We start from the raw sequence: 19,551 nt of genomic DNA, 5'->3' as shown, positions 1-19,551 counted from the left end.
ACGCCAGCTGCTTTCTAATTCGTTTGTAGGAGGACTGCCAGTTATCAAAACAGTGTGTTAATATTTGTCTGTAGGTCACGACTGGTATATCAAAGCAGTTGGTATGTGCTGTCTATATACATATATATATATATATATATATATATATATATATATATATATATATATATATATATATATATATATAGTCGAGAACCGTTGTGTCGAACTTGCTTGAGTCGATATATAGTTTGTGTTGATATGACTGGCCGGTCCCGTGCAAACCGTGTCTGTATGTATCGATATTTATTTTATGCGTTAAAATACATAAAATATTTAAAAAGGTAGATATGAACTGCGTGCTACGAAAACAATGATGTACCGTTTTGTGAGCACGTACACAAACATAAAACAGTTGCCGACTTTTGACTGTAAACAAATATAATTTGTAATTACTGTAACAGTATACGTGTTAAAATATTGAACAATATATTAAATTGTTTGATCACATTTAAAAGAAAACGCTAGCAGACGACGATTGTTACAGAATGCAACTAGTCACGACTTTGAGAAATTGAGGACTGGTAAACGTAGGTTTAATTTGTCTCGAAGAATCCCACGAGATGATCAAATTAGCTAAATAGCTAAATTAGGGGGCAACGAGGGGAGTTCAACCACAACGGCCCCCAATAGGTAAGATTCCAGTAAGAGCTGCTATTCTACAAACTAAATAAAAATTACTCGTTAGGATCGATCCCCGTCGATGGACCCATCGGGCTATTTCTCGTTCCAGCCAGTGCTCCACAACTGGTGTAACAAAGGTCGTAGTATGTACTACCCTGCCTGTGGGATAGTGCATATAAAAGATCCCTTGCTGCTGATCGAAAAGAGTAGCCCATGAAGTGGCGACAGCGGGTTTCCTCTCAATATTTGTGTGGTCCTTAACCATATGTCTGACGCCATATAACCGTAATTAAAATGTGTTGAGTGCGTCGTTAAATAAAATATGTCCTTCCTTTCTTCCATTTCTCTATCGATGAACTGTTTCAAATTAGGCGCCAAAATTACCTCATGAAAATTGCGCAATCTTTTACGAAACCCTAGTGGTATATGGGCACGTTAAACCAGTTATTAAGCTAAGCTAAGCGTGCCGAGGAATGTTCATAAAAAATAAAAAAAAGGGCGCAGCCAAAACTTATTAACCTCAATTTTCCCCTTTTTTTATACTTTTGGCGTTAATATTCAAAATTTCAAAATTGACCCTATTTGTTAGGTTATCCCTGTCCCGAGTCAGACCCCCGATCCTATCGGAGGCCGGACTCGGGATAGGCGTGTTCGAAACCCTAGTGGTATATGGACACTTTAAACCAGTTACCTTAGTAACTGGTTTAAAGTGTCCATATACCACTAAGCTAAGCAATCTTTTATTATTTATTTTTTTAACTTTTTCTATGAAGATTGCTTGTCACAATTATCAACTGTTTGACATCCAATAGCCAATTATTAATTAATGTACTCTAGTAGTGTCGTTACTATAAACAAAACAAGTGTTAACTTTAACTTTTGTCTGTAGGAGAACTCTTACTTCCGAGTCTGGTTTGACGAATCACGTGACAGTTTCAGATTGCCGGGTAATAAAAGAGCTACTGACACCCATGGCCTATTAATTTGTAACTGATGGGTCGTTACTAACAGATCACACTGGACTATAATTCATAACACGACAAACAGGCCGGATTATAGTTCACGACACGACACGACACGCAAACAGCTCAACCATATTGGGTGTATAATAGGACTATAATGTTTTAATCAAAGAAACTGTAGCATAAGGGTGGAAATAATTATTATAAATTTGAAAAACATCAAACTAAATATATATTTTCTAGACAAAAAAGAACATACTTGGCAAGTATTCGTGTTGTAATTTCTTACACTTTTCAGTTGTCATTTTACGGAGCACACTCTGCAAAATCTAGTATATTTTGTACAATTTTAAAAAACATTAACAGGAAATCGTTCTAGGAAATCGCTTAGGAAATCGTTCTGGCCCTATGCATCTTAAACATTTATGAAAGTTGTATCCGTAATATTTACCCTGCTATTGTAATTATGTTGGTTTTTGTTTGTTGTTCTAGATTTGCAACATTTCATTTTCTTTGGTAAATTCCTCCTCTTTTTTTTTACCACAGTCTCGGGTGCACCTGGTCCTTATGGCGTCTAGAAATACAACAATAGGATAACAATGTCTAAGATTACGTTCCATATCAAAATGCCAAGGGCTTGCTTATTTTGCCTCTTGGTGAGATATTAATAAGATTTGTTCCTCCCTGATAACGTTTTCAACACTATCTGCGTGAAGATATGCCGAGGAATGCCAGCCGCCGTTGTGTAAACTGTGATACAATCAACACCCTGTTTTACGTGATGTTTACTGGTCTGTGATGTTGTTTTTAAGAAGCATACGTTAAATTGGCCAAATAAAAATTCATGCATTGTTTTGCCTGTCTAGAACACAATGACATACGAACGACTAGACACGCTCCCATCATGAATATTAACAACCTTCTCGTGTCAAGAGTTCAGCAATGAAACTGAAACGGGCTTGCCATCTGACTGCCTGCCTGCCCGCCTGCCCGCCTGTCTGCCTGTCCGCCTGCCTGTCTGCCTGTCTGCTCGCCTGCCCGCCTGTCTGCCTGCCTACCTGCCCGCCTGCCCGTCTGTCTGTCTGCTTGTCAGCCTGTCTGCCTGCCCGTCTGCATGCCTGTCTGCCTGTCTCCCAAAACCTCACTGTCTGACTAGTTGACTGATCACATCAAGTACAGAAAGAATCAGGGACTGTATGACCGAGTCAAAAACAATTATGACTGAATCAGACATGATGAGTGAGAAATATTTACTGACTGAAAGAATCAAAGACCTGATGACCGAGTTAAAGATCTAATATAATGTCTAACGTAATTACTAAATGACCGATTCACTGACCAACTAATTGAATTAAGTACCGACTTTCTCACCACACCCCCACACCCCTTATTATATTCTTCATTTCCTCCTTGCCACCTTCACCATTACCTTGGGATGCACCACTAGGCATGGAGTCAACAAACTGCATGTAATCATGTCAAACTGCCTTCCTTGCCTAGATTTGCTACACATTCACTCTTTACTGACTGTACTGTGTATTTTGAAACTCACTAGTTACAGTACCTGCAATGCATTTCGGACTTACAGGGAGATACTAATCTCAGAAGCAGGGGAGGAGGTGGTTGGGGGTGACTGCACTATTCTCCCAAATCTAAAGATACTACATTGCCCCCCCCCCCCCCCCACACACACACACATATGCCATTTGAAAATTAAATAATTCTTAATTGCTCCCAGTTGTTTAAGTAAGATGGCATAATGGTGATATATCAATGATGGTGATGATGATGATGATGATGATGATGATGATGAAAGTGACGATGGTGATGGTGGTGATGATGATAATGATGGTGGTGGTGGTGGTGGTGGTGGTGGTGGTGATGACGGTGGTGGTGGTGATTATGATGGTGGTGGTGGTGGTGGTGGTGATGATGATGATGATGATGATGATGATTGTAGTGGTGATGACAGTGGTGGTGGTGATTATGGTGGTGGTGATGGTGGTGATGGTGGTGGTGATAATGACGACGATGACGACGATGACGAAGCGATGACACGGGAATCAACTACTTGGACTGTTTGTCCAGAACATGCTATACTAGTTAAACTTAGTGGAAACCTACTCCCACTATATTAACTAAACATACTCCCACTATATTAACTAAACCTACTCCCACTACATTAACTGAGCCTATTCCCACTACATTAACTGAGCCTACTCCCACTATATTAACTGAGCCTACTCCCACTATATTAACTAAACCTACTCCCACTATATTAACTAAACTTACTCCCACTATATTAACTAAACTTACTCCCACTATATTAACTAAACTTACTCCCACTATATTAACTAAACCTACTCCCACTATATTAACTAAACCTACTCCCACTATATTAACTAAACTTACTCCCACTATATTAACTAAACCTACTCCCACTACATTAACTAAGCCTACTCCCACTATATTAACTAAACCTACTCCCACTATATTAACTAAACTTACTCCCTACTCCCACTATATTAATTAAGCCTACTCCCACTATATTAACTAAACATATTCCCACTATATTAACTAAACCTACTCCCGCTATATTAAATAAGCCTACTCTTGCTATATTAACTAAACCTACTCCTGCTATATTAACTAAGCCTACTCCTGCTATATTAACCAAGCCTACTCCTGCTATATTAACTAAACCTACTCCTGTTATATCAACTAAGCCTACTCCCAATATATGAACTAAGCCTACTCCTGCTATATTAACTAAGCCTACTCCTGCTATATTAACTAAGCCTACTCCCAATATATTAACTAAGCCTACTCCTGCTATATTAACTAAGCCTACTCCTGCTATATTAACTAAACCTATTCCTGCTATATTAACGAAGTCTACTCCTGCTATATTAACTAAGCCTACTCCCTGCCACGGGGATCCTATAATACCCGTAACTGAATAAAACACGATTATCCAAATATCTCTCCTAACTGTATATTTATTAAACCATTCCCAGTCTGGAGCTCCACGCGGTAAGACGTGTTTGTTTCGTTTGTGCACACAGCACGTGCTTTCGTGTGCTCGACTTGGGGGTCCTTCATTTCGTTGTTTTTGTCAGCGAAATGAAGTTTTCTTCTGGGATGTATGCGGCCATTGGAACTGATTGAACGCTGGAACGCTTCTCGTTTCGACAGCCTGCACCACCAGGTTGGATTCTTTTTTAGCGAGATTCCTTGCCTCCACGTCATTTCTCCGTCTGACTGTCGACTTCGTTTTTTTGGTGACTCGTATGACGGCCATTCTGCAGAACGCCACGGTTGTTCGCGTTTAGTCTCTACATGTCCGAGCCTGTCCAAGCAGCACTGGAAGATTGACCGCCCCACTCTAAGAAGAAATAGGAAGCGGGGTCGGCCCCTACTACTCTTTTTCTAGACTTTACCTTGCCTTATAGTGATACCATCTCGTATCCTCCGGAGTCGGGCCCGTCCGCACCACTATACCAACCCATGACGACTGGACTATACCCTAGTCTGATACTCTCTCTCGTTCAGACGGATCCGGCTTCTCAAGATCTGTATTTCAGCACAGCACTACACCTTCAACGTCTATCGACTGTCAATCTAGGGGTTTTCTTGACGCGATGCAACCCATCTCGTCCCTTTAAGCTGTGCACCCAAACGGCCTTAACGAGGCCACACGCGTGGACATATCGATCGGACTTTAAACCTTTAGATCTGCGTTCAAAATTTTATGTCTTAATTACTTTTTTTTTCTTTTTTTTTAATATTATTAAATAGTCCGATTCTCTCTTCTTTCTCTTATTTAATTTTGGATTGTCCTTCTGAAATGCTCCAAATTATATAAATATTCGGCCGAGCAGTCAATTCTTTCTTTTTTTTGGCTTGTAACCTTTTTTTTTTTCATTTTATTTACTCTATTAACTTTTTTACTAATTGTTGTTTTCAAAATTCTGCCCATTTTCAACCCCCCCCCCCCCTCCCCCCTCCATCCCGAGTCAGGCCACCGATCTTATCGGAGGTCGGACTCGGGATGGGCGTGTTCGAAACCCTAGTGGTATATGGGCACGTTAAACTAGTTATCATCATCATCATCTATTAAATCTCTCTGTATTGGGCAGTTTAAAACCCGAGTGGCTCGTCTCTAGGTATAATCAGAGATAGATCTTATATAAATATGTGTTATTATAGCACGTTTAGTTCACTAGAAAACACAACAAAAACACAATACACTTTGGAATCTGTATTAATACTACGCTGACAAATGTACTGCCGCAGTAGTTAATTAACAACAACAAATAATAACAACTCAGAACTGATCACTTAATTAGTTAATCTCTAGGTGTCTAGTTTACACAATATTCTAATCACTTGACCGTGACACAACACCCACACGTATGATAACTGAGAAACGCTTCCAGGGGAACTTAATTAATAAAGGAATTACAACTCTATTCCTACTTGGTTAATTTTTAATTAACCCTTAACTACTCATTCAGTAACCTTGTAATACAGAATTAATGCTGGTACCTATCACAATAAAGAAAATAACATACAGTTTACCTAGGTCCTCTAGGATGACCGGCTAAGCTTTATATTTTTAGAACAGTGAAGCCTACAATTTACTTCGTCAGATTACCGGAAACACTGTCTAAATAATATTGGTATAATACAGTATTAAAATATTAAAAGTCACATCAATCACATCAAGGTTATACAACAGAGCAGAAAAATATATTTACCACGTCCGGACTGAACTTATATAGATCGTTCAGTGGACGACGTCTGTTTCCCCTGGATACTTCCAATGTTTCTCCCCGATATATCTAAAATCCTAGCTATTTATTATAAAATCCCAGAGACAGCGAATATCGCCTGGGGGCACAACGCGGCACCTCACCTATCATGTGAATTTGTCCCAACTCCCAGAGACGGTATTTTTCCTTAGATGGCCAGACTTACTGTCGCCTAGTTCGCCAAAAATCTCGGTCGTAAAACCGCACTATCGGAGGTATTACGTAACTACTGGCCACATGGCCTCCACGCCTGATCTAAGTGTGTATTAGGGGGGTACGGTCGCGCGGAGGTATTATGTAACCAAGTGCACACAGCCCTCTAAAACAATTAACATCGCCACAGGCGAAAAGATAAGAGCATGTACCGTCACACTCCCACTATATGAACTAAGCCTACTCCCACTATATTAACTAAACCTACTCCCTCTATATTAAATAAACCTACTCCCTCTATATTAACTAAGCCTACTCCCACTATATTAACTAAACCTATTCCCATTATATTAACTAAGCCTACTCCCACTATATTAACTAAGCCTACTCCCAATATATTAACTACGGATTAGCAGCATAGCGTTTTGTTTATATTTATTGTCCCAAAGACAGCGCATTACACATCACGACCTGTGATATGCCCAATCATGGACCACCGATCTGGTAGGATTTTAACGTGCGTTTTATGGCTGTATGTAGTTACGACGGTGCATGCCAGCGCGTGTTACACAAATGTGGACCAAATTCGAAGACCTACAGACTTGCGAACAGTGTGAACCAGCTGTTCTTAGCTCTTTACCCTCAGTGCAGCCACTTGGCTATCTTAGTTAATTTCCTCTATGAAAACATAACAGGAAGTCTGAGAAACCAAATTGATACAGCCAGATGCATACGCTCTACAGTAATAAACATGAACAAGAGTAAGTGACACAACGTGTTGATATATTTATGTGTGAACATTCTACTCAGTCTATAAACCAGGATATATCGCATGTCCATTTTAAAAGGCTTAATCCAGATGATGACAGCCATGCGGATTACGTTTCATGTTTTATATTACTTTTATGATCTATCTCATAATGTATTTATTTATGGGTTCTGTAGTCTTTTGATGACTGTCCTAGGCGTACGGGCTCCCATTTTGTTAGGGAGACAGGCTGGTTTTTGCCAGAATTAAACGAACATTTATTCATATTAGCATAACTATCAAACAGCTATATAGGGTTGCAAACGAATCACTACGCATTTTTCATGGATTACAACTAATTTTGATGGCAGAATGATGGAAATACATGGTAAAATAAATAAGGTTTCAGGTTATTACATTTCCCCCCAATATCTTTATAATTTTTGCCCGAATTTGAGGATTTGCTCCAGATCTAGGGGCAGAGCTCTGTCTCGTACGCTTATGATGACTGTGATTATGTTGATATTGATTATGATGATTTGATGATGATGGTGTTGATGACGTTGACGTTGACGACAATGATGGTGACGAAGATGATCATGATGACGGTCATGACTATGGTACGGACGATGGTGGTGGAGGTGATGATGACGATGGTGGTGGAGGTGATGATGATGATGGTGATGATGATGATGATGATGATGACGATGATGAATGTGGTCATGATGGTGAGAGTTTTCTTCTGCGACTATATAGAATTAAAGTTCAGTGATGTTCTTCTGACCAACAAGTTTTAATTTTAATAAAGTCTCGGACACACAGAGTCAAAGTCTGATAAAGCTTCATTTGCAGGGCAGCTTGTCTGGGAACAGAGATTACTGAGTTAGTGTGAGAAAGAAAACCCGTCCATATGGCATATGCTACTCTGTTATATTAGCTATTAACAACGAGGATCTTCAGACAGAATAGCATATAGTAAAGTCCGAACCAAAATGTTAACAACTATGATAAATTGCTCTCCTACCTTTATTTTTGTTAGATTTTATCCACATTTTGTCCAGACAGAAATCTTGAAAAAACCCCATTACATTGACACAGATTCCACATACTAGATGATCACCATGTCACCTATATCGACTTCGATGAGATCGCTTAGGGCAAAAACTATGTAACTTTGTGTCGGCTGCATTTTGCCTTTTTATGGAATACTCTCCAAGAGGGATGAAAGAATATGACTTAATCTAACAGCGTCATAACATGTTATGAATAAAAGCAAACGTGATGACGTCATATTATTATTTTTGTGTTTTTGTTTAAAGATACCACTAGAAAACATTGATTTTATTGTAATTACGTCACATACTTTGGAGGCTTTCACCCCTCTAGAAGAGTATTCCATTAAAAAAAAGCAAAATGGTAGACGGCAGAAAACTGCATGTATTTTGTCCTATGCGATCTTAGCGAAATCGATGCTGGTGACATCGTTACAGTCTCATATGTGGAATATCTGTCAATGTAATTGTTTTTGCACATCGTGTGTCTGGACAAAATTTAGGGAAAATGTAACAGTAATTAATGGTAGGAGAGTAATTTATCGTAGTTGTTAACAATTGGGTTCGGACTTTAGTCTCGGTGCACTTGTTGGAATGTTGCGGGCGGGACTTAGCCCAGTGAACTTTAACTTGTTGGTATGATTGGATCGATTATTAACTGAAGAGTACCAATCCTACGACCTATCGCATCTCACGCATGTAGGCTATATACCGCTCAGTTTTAAAATGTATATATATTTTAATTTTAATAAAAGAAAAAAAAGGAATGACATTTGTGAATATTTCAAAAAGCTTTATTTTTGTAAAGGAACTAGCGTAATGTTACCCTAAAGATATCTGAAATTATCTGCAAAATAAATAAATTAAAAAAACAAATATGTTGTGTAAAATAATATTTATCCACATTTAAAACACATGTTCAAAATAAATACGAAACTGAGCCTGATGACATGTTCTGTCGTTTTATCTGTAAACCAAGTCACTGATCTAACACACGGCAATTTTAGAATGCTTGTAGTCGCATGTGTTTCACACTGATTTAGAATTAAAACCATAAAACCATATATTCTTCGTTAAGTTTTATGGTTACATACATCTTTCACTAAAGTGTACTGCAACATAAACTCAAAGATAAATAAACAGTTTTTAAAACATGTCTTCAAATATTTAACTAAAACATCGACATTTTTATGACCATGTGCAAAGCTTGTAGATTGATATTGATCAGAGTCAATCAGAAATGTATTTAGCGATGGCGAAAACATGTGAAAAATGTATGGATGTTTAACGACACCCCAGCACAAAATTAGAGAGCGGCCACTGGATGTTAAACAAGATATGACATGTGAGGAAAGAAATATGAATATTCTTAAGCAAGTTTCAATTCGGATGTCGTCTGTGATCAATTCACCTCGGAAGGAAATGTTTTATTTAACGACGCACTCAACACATTTTATTTACACAGATATTGAAAGAGAAAATCCGCTATCGCCACTTCATGGGCTGCTCTTTTTGATTAGCACAATCCCACAGCCAGGGTAGTACATACCACGGCCTTTGATATGCCAGTCGTGGTGCACTGGCTGGAATGAGAATTCACCTCGGCAGATTAATTATTGTAGTTTAGTTTTGTTGCAGAAAGTGTTCCACGGCTGATATATCAAAGGCCGCAGTATTTGCTATCTACATAAAACAACCCTTTGTGGTAACCAATATGAGTAACCCATGTGACCACAGCAGGTTTCCTTCCTACCGGTCATCCTATAGCAGCTGCCGCGCATAAGCTGTCGATTTGCAAGACCAGGACACCGCACTTGAACCTTAGCTTGATGTAAGTAAATTAAGTTACATATCCGTTGAAAGAATTACACATTACACTGACTGATAATTTATAACAACAAACAAGTTATTTCAAATTCTCTTCAATTTTATCTCAGTTCGTTTATCAAACTCTTGCTACAAAAATTCTACAAAACTTATGTTTATTTCTATATTACTTAGTGGGTGCTAAATATTTACTTTTGAACGTTTAATACTCACAATGCTGTTTATGACCGGTATTTACCTCACTAAAAGATATGCATTACAGTCGCGTCATATTTCGTCTGCACGCTGCGCGATCTCAGGTCATCATATGCCAAAGGTTGTGTAATTATTTACCTACATTTAACTCTTTTTTCGGGATTTTTTTTCGCGAGTGTTTTCCTCGAGCTTTTTCTTTTACTCTTAGTCATTCCAAGTGATAACAAGGTTTCGCTTTCATTGATGGTATTTATTCCGTCTCTCAAGCGCAATAAGGTGCTTTTAGTGAAATCAGATACCAAATTCGACACAAGGTCAATGTTTATTGCAGTGCTTCCTGCAATATGTCATGTGTATCAAATTCAGGAGTTAGCTTAGGAATACCGTGTCCATTATAAGTATGCGCGTACTGCATATGCAAATAACCCACATTCTTGTCCCCATACCTTACAAAACTTTCCCATTCAATTTGATTAAAATTACTATAAAACTAATGCATTAGGATAACTTCTATCCTAGAATATCCTTTTCAACTAACATATGAATGATGCTTGTATGGTCTTATAGACTCTCTTACATTCAGTTTTGTTATAATGACCAAATTATTGGTGAACTTGGATAATTCTCAACTACCCTTCTAAACCATCAGATGCACGAAGTATGAATGGACCTGTCCCCAACCCTTCAAAACGCTTGCATTCAATTCGGTTAAAATGATTGAAAAATGCTGCAACTGGATAACTTCTGCCTCGGTATTACCTTCTCAGATAACAAATACATGATGCTTGTATGGACTTATAGTCTTGCCTTCTAACCTATCAAAACGCTCTCAGTCAGGTTTGTTATAATGACAAAAAAAATGTTGCTCTATGATGTCTGCCCCAGCAAATCCTTCTGAACTAACAGGAATGTTTTATTTAACGGCGCACTCAATACATTTTATTTACGGTTACAGTATATATATATATATATATATATATATATATATATATATATATATATATATATATATATATGGCATCGGACATATGGTTAAGGACCACACAAATATTGAGAGTGGAAACCGGCTGTCGCCACTTCATGGGCTACTCTTTTCGATTAGCAGCAAGGGATCTTTCATATGCACCGTTCCACAAACAGGATAACATATCCACGGTCTTTGGTATACCAGTCGTGGTGCACTGGCTGTGACGAGAAATAGCCCCAATGGGTCCATCGACGGAGATCGATTCCAGACCGACCGCGCATCAAGCGAACGCTTTACCACTGGGCTACATCCCGCCCCCCTGAACTAACAGATACACAAAGTTTGTGTGGACTTGTAGTCTTGTCTTTCAACCCTTCAAAACGCTTGCATTCAATTTCGTTACAATGACTAAAAACCCTGCATTAGGACAATAACTTCTGCCCCAGAATACCCTTTTCAACGACATTTAAAAAGTTAATTTTGTTTGACAGTCTTAGAGAGGAACCCCGCTACATGTTTCCATTAGTAACAAGGGATATTTTATATGCATCATCCCACAGACAGACAGCACATACCACGGTCTTTAATATGCTAGTCGTGGTGTATTGGCTGGAAGGGAAAATAGCCCAATCGGATCACTGACATGGATACCGACTGCTAGCGCTTTACCACTGGGCTACATCCCGCCCCACGCTCAACTTGGGCTTAAACTGTATTTACGTATCTGTTACAGGCACCACACTGAACAACTCATAGATGTACGATGCTTGTATGGCCTAATATACTTGTTCCAAGCCTCCAAAACGCTTGAATTCAATTCGATTATAATGACTAAAAATGCTGCACATGGATAACATCTGCCCCAGAACACCTTTCTAAAATAACAGATGCACATGTCTTGCATGTATGCCTTATAATCTAGACCCCCATCCCTTCAAAAAAGCTAGCATTAAAAAACAAACAAATGCTGCACTTGGACACCTTCTGTCCCAGCAAACCCTTCTCAACTAACAGATAGATGGAGCGTGTACGGCCTTATCACAGATCCACCATGTAACTGTGGATTCTACTTATTTTACGAAACAATCTTCACTTTTTGCAATATGATAATTGTTAACAACGGAGGCAGGTTAACGTTCTTATTATTCCTTGCAACATTTACAACCAATACATTTACAGTTCACTATTATATGTACTAACACCTTAAATTATTATAAGTAAACACAAATGGTAATAAACGTTTGAAGATTAATTAATAAACTCTTAATGTCAATCAAGGGAGAATAGCTATAAATTGCCATCGCGATGCGTTGAATATCAATAGTTTCTCTTCTTGTATTAATATTTCCTTTCTGAAATCGTTTTGTGTTTAATGTGCTTCTTTCCTCCAGTTAACTTTTGCTGTTAAAATATTAAGTTGTAAACATAATATTATGTAGAATATTTGTCATTTGTGTTATAAGAAGAATATTGTCGTCATTTGTGCTAGATGTATACTGAAGGGGATATTTTAATATATTTAGGTCAAACATTGTCATTTACTTTAAATAGGTACATTGTCCGTTTCTATTTAAAAGCGTTACACGTATCAAATTTATGTCCATCGTGAATTAATGTTCAGTTGTCACTCGCGAAAGCTAGTGAAAAAAAATCAATATTAATTCACTCGGGACATAAATGAAATATAAGCTCGTTTAATATCAACAAGTAAATACCTAGGTGATTTACGCCATGATTTTTTGTACAATTTATTTTCTGACACACCAATTGGAGAACGCAGTGTGTGAAAGTTTTGGTATCACACAGCGATATCACATGTGTAAGAGGTCGGACGTCTGATTGGCTGCTCTACGATCAAGGTTGAGACGCCAAAGCCACAACGATAAATGAAATAAACTCTACATGAACTGACTGCTCAGTTACATACGCTAACTGTGCAAGCCCGAATACACTGTAAATAAGATGTAGCAAGGGAAACGTGTCTGGGTGTCTTATAAAACCTGAGGGTTAAGTAACAAATAGAATATTACACTAGTGGCCGTTAGATACCAATTATCTCACAACCTATTGTTTAAAAGCATATCCAACTCGCCGTGACTTGTTAAAAAGGCAAATGGTGTCTAACGGCCATTCGTTTAGTATTCTCTATATCCGCCACTTTTCCACTGGTCCACACCCACTCCCCGAGATGATAAATACAACAAAACACTGAAAATACCGAAACCGTTCTCCTTTTCAAACCTGCTAAGCCATTCACATGACACGAAAATAGAGTGTAAACAAATGTTATAATAATGTCAAACTTGGTATAATGTTAGAGATGAAATCCACTGCAATCATAGGCTATTTCTTTCGGGTAGTAACAAGTTATCTATTATATGACACCTTCGAACAAACAAGACAACTCATACCAGTCAAATAAAATTGGAAATAACCCAAGGGGTGCACCGATGAAGTTATATCGTATGATTCATGGCATCTTTAACGTCTGAGCTATGATGCTCCATAAATATAAATATCAAAATGAACCAAAACGTTTTAGAATCAAATCTATAATAGTAACATGTATTATATATACTATACAAAATAAATGAATACAGCTTATCGAACTTGCAAGGTCCCTTCTTAGTTGTAGAATAATACAATATCAAACTGCACTTGTTTTCACTGTTAAAAATTAATAATGTTGTAGAAACAGTAAGGGACAGTAGTGAAGTGGAACGTAAAGAAGAGTAAATAATAGTTTACTAGTATGTACTGTTTTTACTCCGACAGCCCATCTAACATTGATGATAATTATTTGTTATGGATTCCACATTTTGATATAATTATTAAATTCCTTTTCGAGCTGTGTTGTTTTGTGAGGCGTTATTTGGAATTTTTTGTTGTTGTTGTTGTTGTTTTTGTTGGGGGGGGGGGGTTGTTGTTGTTTGGGGTTTTTTGTTGGTGTGAGGTGGGGGGGGGGGGGGGGTTGCTGTTTCGTATTTTACTCTGGTCTTTAAAATTACCAACTGCAGTATTTTAATTATATTTGGAAAAACGAATTGTGCTTAAAGGGACATTCCTGAGTTTGCAACATTGTAAGATGTTTCCGAAAAATTTAATCTTTCTACGATTAAACTTACATATTAAATATATTTTCTTGTTTAGAATATCAGTGTCTGTATATTCAATGTGTTTCTGGTCGTCTCAATATTTGTAAGAAGCCGAAATTGGATTTTGTCTTCAAATATATTTTAGGAAGTACAATGAAATTTAACCTAGTACAAATATTAGAACGATCAGAAACACGTTTAATATACTGCCACTAATATATTATCCAGAAAAATGTATTTGATATGTAATTACAATCGTTAAAAAGTCTCTGTTAGTCGATAACATTTTAAAAAGTGCAACAAACTCAGGAATGTCCCTTTAAATTCATAATCTAGAAATATGTATGTAGAAAACTCGGTGTTCTCTTTTAGCGTATTTGTGAACGTGGTTTAACATGTAGATACTACATAATGAGCAACAACGTGCTTGAATTCTATTAAATACATTTTGTAAAATATATTAACATGTCTGAAAATGAATGAACAAATAAAAACAAAAAGTAAAATATCTGAATGGACTTACCCTTGATGAATCGTTCGAGATTCGTCAGGTGCAGCTTGGGCGGTTACGATGGTCAGCACTGCAAGGGTTAATGTCTCCAGCCAAACGACAATTGAAAACTGCCAATGCATCTTGACACCAAAAACCATTCATAGAATTTCACCCCAAGTAGACGTATTTCAGTTTCACTGGCGTGCTTCTAGCGTCTCTTACTTCAAACGAAAGATACGTCTTTGGGATCCAAAGTTACATCGAGTAACATTTCTTTATCCGCAATGCAAAAAATCTGCTCTTTATTAATTTCAAAGCCACTCAGCAATTCTGTAATTCATTGTTTACATTCACCACAGAAAAACTTGCTTCAGGCATTCCAATGCGGCGCTTGTTTTCAGGAATTGGTTTATTGTGCGAGCATTCTCTCATTTCCACCTGCAGGCGTCCTGGGCAAATGTCGTCTGCTTACAAGCGCTCGCGCACTCCTCGTGCATTCGACTCACGACCAGCTGCCTAATGTCACTACTTCTCAATAATCTTACTCACATTCTTGTGAAGTTACGTTTTAATCATCCGATACCCAAGAAAACGTAAAATATCGTAGTTTTTTCATTTATATTTAGAAATCATCCGAATACCGATCATTGAGGAGAAAATTGCTACTGTACATCAATATCCGTGATTAAATTCCGTCCCTGAACATCCCACAAGCACGCGGCTCACTTGACCCTACGGTATACCTTTGATCAGACCTACACACCTCAGACCAAGCCAGGCGTCAAGCGGGAGACCGGTAGTCGCGGAATATAGCGCGCTAAAGAGCGAGATCTTATAAAGCGATCCTGGGGGATATCTCAAAGCATAAAAACCCCACCAAATACCATGCACTCATTGCATGCTTCGATTACATCCTTAGCACCACTTCCCAGTCCGGAAGCACGATGAAGTAAGCAAACCAGAGACCCTACTTCTGACAGCCTGGTCGTGTCTTAGAGAAATTAACTGTCAAACGGTAGTCGACGATTCTAATATACAAGAGTTGTAGCTACCATAGAGTTGAGTAGTGGTGGTGGTGGAAGCAATGGTCTTCGTAGTTATTCTGCCAACTATAATCCTTTGAGGTGAAGTTAATCTTGTCTGGAACATGGCGATGTAGCTCCAAATACAAAAGTCAAAGCTGCCCACTTGCTAGTGATGTCACAAGGGGGGACTTTGAGAACTGTATCCCCTTCGCCTGATACCGTTAAATATGGATGCCCTCGCACCCCAATAATATCGACTAGTTATCCAGAACTTGGGCCCCGGGTGTGGATGTGCCGGAACTTTTTTCTTTCTTTTTTTTAGAATAGTGGCTCGTTAATACGTTTTCTGTATATCTATCTCTATAATACAAACTCCTGTCTAGGCCAATGTCCCCTCTCACACTACCACCATAGAAAGACGTTACGACTCTTAATTATACTGCATATTGTGTGTTATTTATACAGTGTTTTATTTACCTGTCAATAAGCGACTATGCCGTCCTACTTCTACTAGCTTACTACTTCTGAATGGACGCACGAACCGATAACGTGATTCCGTCGGATTACAGTTACAGAGAGTGTAACCCAAGTGAGTCTATCATTAAAATTGTTCATCTGATAAAAAATCTACGTCTAAAAGGGACCATTTGTTACATTTCGCACTGTAAGATATCAATGGAATACAACCGCGGCACGCACTAAACATTATAATATTAGGCCGGCGAGCGTCCTTTGTTCAGTAAATAAATATTCAGTTCTGTTTTTGAAAAAAAGAAGAAGAAAACCCTCTGATTATAGATATTACCCGTACTGACCCTGTTCTAAAAGTGTCTGTGTGGATCCGATATCAGATTAATGGGTACATGTTTTAAAATGAAAGGCTATTTCTAAATAGAGAGAAAAAAACTGTTATCGGAAACTAGGACAATAATTATGCTAACATAATATTTAGATTTTAAGAGAAACTAATCTTTTGTCAGTTTTTAAGTTCAGTGCCAGTATAATTAGCATAGAGCAGGTAATTAATTTACGTTGCAGCACGTGTATCGTTTGTAACGTCAGTGTCTGTTTTTGTAATGTCAATGTGCTTTTAATGAGAATACACGCGGTCTCCGGTGGCATAACATGGTATGGCGTGCAGGACATATCTGATCCTTATCATAGTTATACATCTTTCATCTTATCGTTAATACAGCGATATAAACACAGCTGTTCTTCAGCTCCAGTGCGTGCGTGCGCGTGTATGTGTATGTGTGTGCGCGTGCGCTTGTGCGTGCGCGCGTACTTGTGAGTGCGCGTCTATGTGTGTTTTCTTGTACGTAAGTAGGTGTACATATATGTGCTTCTGCTTCTGTTTATGTTTGTACAATATATCTGTACACACATGTGAATGTAGGAATGTGTTTGTGTAAATGTTTGAATGTGTGTCTGGGTGCATGTATGTATATGTTTGTATGTACATGTGTATACTATATGTCTGTATGTTTGTTATATGACTAAGCAAACACAAACACGGGGGTGCGTTGTGGCGTGTATAGGTGCATAGCCACTGGTCTCATAGAAAAAACCACACTTACTTTCACTACATAATTCTTTAGAATACACCATTTCAAGTATAGTTGTTGTTTTTGTTTGTTGTTGTTTTTGGGGGGTTGGGGGCATAGCACCCGAAACTTCCAATAACCTTATTTTAATTGTGTTTAGTACACGAGTTCCAATGAGAAATACATAGACAACGAGTCTCTGAACAATGCCAGGAGTAACTACTGAGTACTTTCCCGAGTGGTCAGACTAAGCCCACAGATAAACCTGATTGGAAGCCGTAGGACAAGCACCTGTCGCGGTGGCACAGACAAGGACTGAGATGTGGAGAAGGACAACAACAGAAGCTGGAAGATAGGAGGGGCTGCCAGATCTACAAGAACAAAGCTGGAAAAGTTAGTTTATTTTGTTTAACGATACCATTATAGCACACTGATTTATTAATCATCGGCTATTAAATGTCAAACATTTGGTAATTTGACATAGTCTTACAGAGGAAACCCGCTACATTTTTTCATTAGTAGCAAAGGATCTTTTATATTCACCATCCCACAGACAGGATAGCACACACCACGGCCTTTGATATACCTGTCGTGGTGCACAGGCTGGAAGGAAATAAGCTGGGATTCAAAGTAGAGAAAGAGCAGGGGGGGGGGGGGGGGGGCAGTGGGATAAAACAAAAGTCATAACACAACCACCCCCCAAATCTTAGGTCCTCCCTAGAACATTAATTATCTGAAGCGTGTTTAATAATTTGTATAGGTGTCCAGTGAGCAATAACACAGATCCGTTTACACCGGTTTTGGAACAAAATACAAAGCCCAGCCTTGTCCGTATATATTATATAACACAAAACAAAACCTAAGAATGGCTTCTGTATGCTGACTGTTAAGAGCTATTTATCATAAAGTGGGAGATTTTCTTTACAAATCAAATAAAGAGTCGACGTTGACGTCTTTCGTTTCACAATTTCAACAGCGCAAGTCGAGTGTCGGTTACAATCCACAGATCGAGTCGCCTACACTCTGGTTGTCCTTTTCCATTTTATATGTGTTTTATTGCCTGCACGATGCACATAGACACATGTTTTAAACTCGCAGACCTTAGTTTCAACATGTAAAAATGGACACTAAGTTCGGTTAATTTACAAACCTGTAACACATTTGGATAAAGTTACAACCGAGTGAAACAAGAGTCTGTGACGTTGAAACGATGAAATACCCTTATACGTAGACTAAAACTCGACGTCGTAACCGTTAGTTCTCAGACGCACGTGCGTTTTACAAAATACAAAAAAAAATGCATTTTGTGATATTAAAAACTCCAGGATGATCAGAACCATTTTGGATGTACGGAAATGGATACTCTAAACAATAAAATCTAAGTAAAGTATGATTGCAACACAATATGTCTTAGTGTTGAAAACCTAGAGTGTATCTCTTTAATGTAAGACCACTAATGATGTATTACAGAATACACTAACGTGTGTGGTCCTCTCGAAAACGCCGTCGATTGTTTACGACAGAGGATGTTCTAATTTAACATCTTAATATTATGCAAACTGTCGGGGGGATTAGTCTTGCACCTTGAAGATGATGATGATGATGATAACTAGTTTAACGTGCCCATATACCACTAGGGTTTCGAACACGTCCATCCCGAGTCCGACCTCCGATAAGATCGGTGGGCTGACTCGGGATGGAAGGGGCGGGATGGGGGGGGGGTAAAAATGGGCTGAAATTTCAAAATAGCAATTAGTAAAGTTAATAGATTAAATAAAAAAAATAAAAAGGTTACAAGCCAAAAATAAAAAAGAATTGACTGCTCGGCCGAATATTTATATAATTTGGAGCATTTTAGAAGGACAGTCCAAAATTAAATAAGAGAAAGAAGAGAGGATCGGACTATTTAATAATATTAAAAAAAAGAAGTAATTTCGACATAAAATTTTGAACGCAGATCTAAAAGTTTAAGTCCGATCAATATGTCCACGCGAGTGGCCTCGTTAAGGCCGT

The 19,551-nt window shown here is 38.3% G+C and overlaps 1 protein-coding gene across 1 annotated transcript in view; it reads right to left on the bottom strand.

Moving 5' to 3' along the window:
• The window catches only part of LOC121383083 (epidermal growth factor-like protein 7), a 75,998-nt gene extending 59,572 nt beyond the window's left edge, over positions 1-16,426 (bottom strand). Inside the window, exon 1 of the mRNA XM_041512855.1 lies at positions 15,000-16,426. Within this exon, the coding sequence (XP_041368789.1) occupies positions 15,000-15,127 (128 nt within the window). The 5' untranslated portion in view covers positions 15,128-16,426. The remainder of the gene's footprint in view (positions 1-14,999) is intronic.
• Positions 16,427-19,551: the final 3,125 nt, after the last annotated feature.

This window comes from Gigantopelta aegis, chromosome 10 (genome assembly GCF_016097555.1).
Source record: "Gigantopelta aegis isolate Gae_Host chromosome 10, Gae_host_genome, whole genome shotgun sequence".
NCBI lineage: Eukaryota > Metazoa > Mollusca > Gastropoda > Neomphalida > Peltospiridae > Gigantopelta > Gigantopelta aegis.
Note: the sequence above shows the minus strand (reverse complement) of the source record. Positions and strands in the feature narration are given on the sequence as shown.